General features: G+C 43.3%; 1 protein-coding gene across 1 annotated transcript in view; it reads right to left on the bottom strand.

Annotated features, from left to right (window-relative positions):
* Positions 1 to 1,012: 1,012 nt before the first annotated feature.
* pogzb (pogo transposable element derived with ZNF domain b) overlaps positions 1,013 to 8,992 on the bottom strand; it is a 44,684-nt gene continuing 36,704 nt past the window's right edge. The window contains exons 26-30 of the mRNA XM_079502853.1: positions 7,258 to 7,497; positions 5,287 to 5,584; positions 4,084 to 4,439; positions 3,236 to 3,377; positions 1,013 to 2,180 (exon numbers count right to left, since the gene is read on the bottom strand). Of these exons, the coding sequence (XP_079358979.1) occupies positions 1,765 to 2,180; positions 3,236 to 3,377; positions 4,084 to 4,439; positions 5,287 to 5,584; positions 7,258 to 7,497 (1,452 nt within the window). The 3' untranslated portion in view covers positions 1,013 to 1,764. The remainder of the gene's footprint in view (positions 2,181 to 3,235; positions 3,378 to 4,083; positions 4,440 to 5,286; positions 5,585 to 7,257; positions 7,498 to 8,992) is intronic.

Below are 8,992 nucleotides of genomic sequence, written 5' to 3'. Positions count from 1 at the left end.
TGGTGACATGATACCAGAGAGGGTTTCTTGTAAATCCTGTTGATGCAATCTTAGATATCTATTTTATCACACAGAAATGCAAAGTATTATTGACTCTTGCTGGAGTTGTTGAACGAGTTTCGTCTGTGACTAGTCAGTTTCATTGCTCTCCAAAAGCAGTGGTGGAAAGTAATTTAAGTAAAGTTCTACTAAAGAACATTTACAATTATATATTTGTAGATTTGGATTATTATTACAAAACATACATTCACCACTTCAGCCCTATAGCCTACATTTCGGCCTTTTGAAAAAAGCCGATCTACAAGCACACGCTATTTCAAAAGATCTTTTATGTTTTATATAATCAGTTAGATAAATATGATTCGAAGTGGAACGTGTTCCTCAGTCATGTTGCAGGCCCTTGATGTGATCCATGGTTAGGCAATGCCCTTTTGATTGTTTACTTTCTTAGTATAGCTTACATATGATACGGTCGATGATGCTGCGTGTTTGGTCGACTGGTCGTGTAAACTAATCTTAATTTTGAATTTATGTTTTATTTTTCTTTGTTTATATTTTCTAAATATAATGTAAAAAATCATTCAAATCAAAATAAAAAAATAATTAAAAAAAACAATAAGGGACCATAGGCCCTTCGGCTTGGCCCCTTAATACAAATCTAAAATGAGTGAGCTAAGACCAACACCAAATGTTTTAACTCACTCGGACATTCCTCTCCTCCAACCCACAATTACTGGTACACAGTAAAGTCCAGTCCACATTTGTAAAGTATTGTATTTGTTGCTCCGAGACAAATACAGGCCTACCATTTGGTTCGACTTGTTGAGAAACGCTGCATTATTGTGTATTAATTCCACAATAATGTTGAGAATCACTGTATTATCTAAGATTATTTTGTGACATTGAGGACACAATCACAGAGGCATTTGCAGGTGCATTTCTTTAATATACAAATCACAGACCATTAAAACAGAAACAGAAAGTCACCATTGCAGTTGTTGAGTGTGTTTGTGTGTGTGTGTGTGTGTGTGTGTGTGTGTGTGTGTGTGTGTGTGTGTGTGTGTGTGTGTGTGTGTGTGTGTGTGTGTGTGTGTGTGTGTGTGTGTGTGTGTGTGTGTGTGTACTCCACATACCAGCTCTGACAGTGTGATAAAATCTTTTCGGGAAACGGTTCCAAATGTGATGTCACGGCTCCTCAATGCTAGACCCGGTTCCTCTGGTTACGGACTCAAACCCTATAGAGCGTCGCAGTCCCGCCCCCTTTCATGACCCCATAGACATTTCAAAAAGTATTTATTTAAAGACCTTTTAAGCGTTGTACGAAGCCAACTCGAGTCGTGACAAATCATGACAACAAACACAATATTTTGGACCAAACAAATAATTACGATTAAGAAGAAAAACATTGTGTTTATTGTCATGATTTGTCACGACAAGAGTTGGCTTTGTCCTGGCGTAAACGTCTTTAAATAAATACTTTTTGAAAAGTCTATGAGGAAAATGAACAGGGAATTATTTTCCGGGTCTCTCGAGGGGGCGGGACTGCAACGCTCTATAGTCATTACATTACCAGTCAGTCAGCTATCAGACATATGACAATCGTGCAGCCCCTGTCTAACATCCTCATGTGTAGAGTCTTCACATTATCATCACACTCTAGTCCTGTTCACTTTCTTTACATTTGCGTTTCATCTCTCAACTGTCCCAGAGCAACACACATGTTCGAGGTTGCTCGGTTGTTGAGTTGTTGGTTAAGTGCTTTGCTCAAGGACACGTGGGAACCGTCTCTCCATGTTCTTCTGTTAGGCACCTCGCCGTCATTCCCTCCCCATCTAATCCAGTCTTTATTTCCTCCATTTCGCCTCCATCAGTTCCCGTTTTCACCGGTTTTGTCTTTACCTCCTCCGTTGTTAGTACTTTGTCTGTCCTCGTCTCCGCCTCCTCTCTTCTCTCCTCTTCTGGCTCCTTCCTCTCCTTCCTTACCTCCTCCTCTCCTTCCTTGGCGTGCTCCTTCTCCTCCTCCTCTTCTCCTCCCTCGTCCTCCTCCATCTTCTCCAGTTCGTCGGTGGACTCCTCTCCCTCCGTGGCCTCTGCTCCCACCAGCGCCTCCCAGAGGCTGTGGAGGAGCTGTGCCTGCACCTCCCCAGGGCTCTGGTTCTCCTCCTGACCTCCTCCTTCTCCTATAGCAGGGCAGGAAAAGATTGACCCAATTAAAACTAATTACTGTACATGATGAAAGAAAAATCTAATTACTAAATTGAACTGATTAAACTAATAACATAATTACATTTTGTATTACTAAATTACACTAATTACAGGAAGAAAAAAAATAAACAAATGACTAATGAAACGAATTAATCTTTCATATCATTTTAATTGTATTGTCTGTTAGGCTTTGCAAACTAAGATTCCACAGGCAGACATGACAATGAATTAAATATACAAAAATGACAGAAAATAACCAATTATCAAAATAAATGTAAATGTAATTGATTGATTGATTGAAACCTTTATTTATTCTCGAAAAGAGCATTGAGTTTCCCCTCATTTACAATGCTGACGAGATCACATATATAAAAAACAATTAAGACAGATATAAAACACAAAACAAGTCTACAAGTAAGGCATAAAGACATAATTCACAAACAGTGAAACAAAACATAAGTTAAAAACAGTTATGAGGTAGGGAGATTCGAAAGCAGGTTATTAAACTGTCCTTAGGATATTGGGGTACCAATTTTCAGTGTTTGTTGTAGTGTTCCCATCGAAGCAGAAAGCAGATTTTCCCAGTTCAGACTGCACAGATGGGACCTCTAGTGTAAGCCATTCACTTGAACGGGTCTGACGAGTATTTATTTTCCAGTTTAGCAGCAACGTGATGTGAGGGTGGTAACTTCCCATCAATAGCTTTAAAAATAAACTGGTGCCAGTTCCTGGATCTCCTCTCAGAGAGGGACCAACCTACCCTGTCATAGAGGGTACAATGGTGAGTGCTGTAGCTTTCACCAGTGATAAATCTAAGTGCTGAGTGATAAACTGTATCCAATTGTATCTCATTATTATTTAATGATTTTACAGCCGGTCAACAAGCTCACAACATTGGGGCTCGTTGTGAGCTCGTTGTGAACAGAGTCAACAGACCAAGTTAATACAGATGAATGGAAACAATTCTGACGATTACAAAATAATTTTCCATGGGGCGACTACGTGATAACAGTGAGGAGTCCTACAGTACCTCCTCCAGGGAGGATGCCAGCCAGCTGGAAGCATCTGTTCAGGAGGTGTGTGTGGGAGGCCAGGCGGCCCAGAGCCTCTCCCATACAGTCTAGCAGCAGACGACATACGCTGAACTCCAGATCCTTCGCTGTCCACACGTCCTGCAAGTCAACCCAACTCATCCATTTAATCCATCATTTAAAAATCTATCTCGAATCGATTTTAATTTTGGTAGAAAAAATTATAAACTGCCTTCTTTCCTCAAACTTCTTACAAAAACATTTGTAGAAAAATAATTGTTAGATTTTGCTTTTCCCCCACAACATTTAAGAAATATTTCAAAAAATCTAGAAATAAATAAGAAATAGCAGAATAAGCAGAACAGAATAAGCAGAACTTTTGAGAGCTTTAGAGCTTTTTGATCTGCCATTTCTGATATTTTTGTGGAACCCTGTTGTATGAGAAAATTATTAAATAGGGCTTAGGTGGTTAATCAACTGTGCTGACATATAGTTTGGAGTTTCTGACTGGTTACTTGAATGATTATGTCTACTGTTCTTTTGTTTTGTTTAAATTGTTTCACAAGTTAATGAATTGGGTTTGATTTTGATGAGGCTAAATATTACCAGGATATTCATTGTTTTAGACCTTTTTGAAAACTAGCACTCGTGCTAATACACTGCAAGCAATGCATCGGGTTAGTCCACTGTGATTGCGATGTCCTTGTCAAATAAATAAACACAACACAACATAATCACACTAATAGATCTATAGATCTATTACAATATTTTTCCAAAATAAGTATCACGCAACTGCCGATCTAAGAAAACAATGGCTAGTCTGCAGCCCAGGCCTACTGTACTGTACCTGCAGGGGTGTAGTCATGGCGTGGGCCCAGCGGTGGAGCAGGTATCTCTGCAGCACCGGGCGGAGGCAGATGTCCAGCGGCTGCAGGCTGTGGCTGCAGCCGGCGGGGACCACGGCGGGCAGTGTGGCCAAGGCGCCAAGGGCGCTCAGGGACGCCTGGGACAGGTGCTCGCGGTGGCCGTCCATCACCAGCAGGTTCTTCCTGGGGCGGCCCAGGGCCGAAACGTGGCGGCGCCACACGCCGCCCGTCCACAGGTCCATGGCGTCCTCGACGCTGAAGGCCACGGGCCTGGCCTCCACCAGGAGACACTCCACCACCGCGGGCCACGAGCCACCGCTCTTCAACAGCACCAGACCTACCAGCCGAGAGGTTAGTCACAACTAATCCATTAGGAAAAATGATTGATAATCCATCCAAAAGGAAAAAAAAGAATTAAAGAAATTGTCAAAAGTAGTGAAGATAGATATCCACAAGCGAGCTTGTAGATTGGATATCTTAGCTATTTTTGGCAATTTTTTTTATCACAGTCTCAAAAAGACGAGGGCGAAGAGATAAACATTACAAGTCAGTGTGATCAGCGTCAATTAAACTAAACTATACGAATTAAAGAAAAGATCTATTATACAATAGATTTTCGACTGTAGTTTCGAGGAAGCAATCTGATGAAATAGCCATCTACCCGTGCGTCAAAGAGCATGATGGCACACCTAATCACAACATAAAAATCTGCTCTGCTGATGAGACCGAGTCTCGCAGAGTGGCGGTCGTAGTGGCTAAATTAAATCTGGCATTAAACAATCATGATCTTAAGTTACAATGAAACTGAGTTGATGTGTTCTTTTTTTTAAGGTAAACTGTATAATAGCAATATTACACTCAAGGGGGTGCTATATAGAGATTATTGGCACTTGGCATTGGTGATGCTTGCGGAACTCGGCTAAAGCCTCGTGCCTGACTGCATCACTGGCGTGCCAATAATCACGGTAAAGCACACCCGCTCGTGTAATATTGCTTCATTAAAATCTAGAATACATGAAAGTTCATAACAGCATTGGCCAGAATAGATAGCAGTCATACATGGCTTCAAGTGAATTAAGCGTAAAACACCATAACAGCATAATTATTATTATTCAATGAATCCAAAAAAAGTTGTAAGTACTCCATGGAACAATGGCTAAGAGGATCACGGATAAGCCCTATACCTGGCAGCACAGTGCCGTCAGACAACACCGTCAGGTAGACCGTCAGCATAGGACAGCCGGAACCCCTCAGCTTCAGAGCCTCCACCCGCTGCGCCGCCGTGCAGCTGCCGTGCAGGTAGTTCATGTCCACGAACACGCACAGCTCGTCCATGGCGGCCACGGCGCCGGGCGGCAGCCCGCCTACCCGGATCTGTCTCTGGGTGAAGTCGCGGAAGCTCTGGGTCCGCTCCTGCAGGGACGGGGGCAGCACGCGCGTCAGCGAGGGCCTCCTGCCCGGGCGCTGCGGGCCCAGACCGTGCTGCGGACAGGGGGGGATTCAAGCAAGAAACACATTTCACAGCTGAAAATGGTTTGTTGGGCCAACCTATGATTTGTGAAAACACTAGTGCTCTAAAAAAAGTATGATTTTAGGTATTGTCAATCATTCTAAACCAATGTTCCTTCTGTTTTAATCTACATGCAGCCAACCAGAAATTGCAGATTGAGGATTTAACCTTGAACGTGTATTCTATCACTAGTTTGATCAAATTGACTGAAATCGTCTCGTGGCGACATGATTAATGTGCAGAACCAGAATCAATCCTAGGTTTACAGGTGTAAATAAATGGTTGAAATAATCTTTCCATTATTTATATTTTTGTGTGTGTGTGTGTGTGTGTGTGTGTGGGGGGGGGGGGGGGGGGGGGGGGGGAATTGATGGCATTGTAAAAGCAGATTTTATATTTGGTTGCATGCTGAAAATAGCTGATGTACTAGCTCACAGCTTACGTTGTGAGCTTGTAGATTTGAAATTTTCAGAGCTCAACACCTGAGCGCAACCAAAAAATGGAAATGATCACTTCTCCACTAGTCCCTCCCTCCCTAACATTTTAGTCTACTTTTTATTTGTTGACAAAATTATCAGGATATTTAGTCATCATGGCTTAGTTTTTATTTAGTTTTCATTTGTGAAAAAAGGTAGCACTTTTCCTCATAGTATTAGTCAACAAAATCAACATTGCTGGGACCCCACCACTTTAAGAACCAACATAAGGTGCAAAAAGGTACAGCATGGAGCCCAGCGCCCAGTCGTAGGACATGTACGTACCCACAGCATGGAGCCCAGCGCCCAGTCATAGGACATGTATGTACCCGCAACATGAAGCCCAGCGCCCAGTCATAGGACATGTACGTACCCGCAGCATGGAGCCCAGCGCCCAGTCGTAGGACATGTACGTACCCGCAACATGAAGCACAGCGCCCAGTCATAGGACATGTACGTACCCGCAACATGAAGCACAGCGCCCAGTCATAGGACATGTACGTACCGGCAACATGAAGCACAGCGCCCAGTCATAGGAGATGTATACGTACCCGCAACATGAAGCACAGCGCCCAGTCATAGGACATGTACGTACCCGCAACATGAAGCACAGCGCCCAGTCATAGGACATGTACGTACCCGCAACATGAAGCACAGCGCCCAGTCATAGGAGATGTACGTACCTGCAACATGAAGCCCAGCACCCAGTCGTAGGAGATGTACGTACCTGCAACATGAAGCCCAGCACCAAGTCGTAGGAGATGTACGTACCTGCAACATGAAGCCCAGCACCCAGTCGTAGGAGATGTACGTACCCGCAACATGAAGCCCAGCACCCAGTCATAGGAGATGTACGTACCCGCAACATGAAGCACAGCGCCCAGTCGTAGGAGATGTATACGTACCCGCAACATGAAGCCCAGCGCCCAGTCGTAGGACATGTACGTACCCGCAACATGAAGCACAGCGCCCAGTCATAGGACATGTACGTACCCGCAACATGAAGCCCAGCGCCCAGTCATAGGACATGTACGTACCCGCAACATGAAGCCCAGCGCCCAGTCATAGGACATGTACGTACCCGCAACATGAAGCACAGCGCCCAGTCATAGGACATGTACGTACCCGCAACATGAAGCACAGCGCCCAGTCATAGGACATGTACGTACCCGCAACATGAAGCACAGCGCCCAGTCGTAGGAGATGCGGAAGGCGCTGCCGAAGCTGCCCTTCTTCCTCAGCACGGTGGCCTTCTGGAACAGCAGGCTCTCCGTGACGGGAGCCTGCTGCTCCAACACCACCAACACCCACTCCAGCATGTCCACCTCTCCCTCACACAGCCGCGGCTCACTGCTCTCCTGCTTCAGCTGCTTCCTCCGCTCCTTCAGCCAGGCCATAATCACATGAGGCTGGGTGGAGGAGAACATGGTCATTAAGGGTTTCTTCATGGATTGCAGATGATTTCCATGTTTTGGGGATTGTCCTACTATTCAGCCCTACTGGCAAGAGGTTATCAAGGAAATCAGAGCTATTTTCTGAATAGAAATTGTCAGTTATTTTCTTACAGTATATCTGGGGAGAATCCCTGTCAAACTCATAAGCCATTACTTATATCTGTATAAAATCATCTTGGTTGCTTACTTGCTTGTAAGAAAGCTATCACTCGGAAATGGCTACAGGTCACACCACCTACCAAGGAATATTGGATTACAGTAGTCCACGGGATAGACTCTATGGAAAACTTGACCGTCTCTCTTAGGCTAAGGGCGGAACAATATGCAAGGAACTGGAAGAAGTGGAAATATTATTGGATCAAGGTCAAGTCAACCTGGATTTGCCCACTGCATGTATGCAAGTCAATCAGTGACCACATGGGGGCAGCATAGGATATTAGGCTGGATTCACATTATGGTTGACGAAAGGAAAATCAGTATGTTGATCCCTGTGATATAACATCCTACTCAACAGTTTTTATTGTCTTTGTTTATCTTTACTTTACTTTTCATTCCATTATTATTATTTTTGTTTTCTGTGTATGTGCCTTTCATGTAATACACTGACACCACGCTAGACAGGAACGCCCAAAAACGTCACATCCGGTTTTAGCCTGGGGTAAGAATTTTCTATGGCTGCCAATGCAACTTGGTCCAATCCTTAATCACATACGGACAAATATCTATGCCGATGCTATCTAACTTGCAGAGGTAGCGTGCCTTGTCCACGGGCAACAGATCTTTCAACGTATGGCATTGCAAATACGTTTGATAATCGCTACTCTGCTCAATATTGTTTTGAAAATGCCGCAAATTGCATTGCAATGAACGAGCGCAAATCACAACTTCCCCCAAAATAGGGCGGAGTCACAGTTTGAGGCGCTGATTACGCGCCGTGGTGTCAGTGTATTGTCCTTTTGTTTATTGAATTTTGTACTTAGAAAATAATAATACAAATGTAATAGGTTACAAAAAAAAGAAAAGAAAAGCTCAAAGCTATAATAACCTGTGTGTAGGCCTGTCACAATTATTGCATACTCGTCAATTGTTTCCGTGTTGAAAGATGATCTACAAGCTTACAACACAATCAGCTATTTTGTACATTTTCTGGAAAGACACAATTATTAAATGTGTCAGTGATTTGTTTTAGGGATGCACAAATACAATTAATCAGTAGCATAATCGGAATGGTCTCAAAATAATACAGATTATTTAATCGGGTTTCACCAGCAAAAAATAAAACAAATGAAAAAAAAAATCTACATTTAATTTGTGTACTCATCTCATTCAGTAGTCATTCAGTTGTGAAAACAGATACTTGGAAAAGAGTCTATGCTATTTATTGATTGACTTTGGGCCAAGCCCCTATAGTGCCTAGGCTTGTTTCCATTGTGGTCCTCTGTATAATATC

This window comes from Electrona antarctica (assembly GCF_951216825.1).
Source record: "Electrona antarctica genome assembly, chromosome: 6".
NCBI classification, from domain to species: Eukaryota; Metazoa; Chordata; class Actinopteri; order Myctophiformes; family Myctophidae; genus Electrona; species Electrona antarctica.
This window is presented reverse-complemented; position numbering and strand designations above follow the sequence as displayed.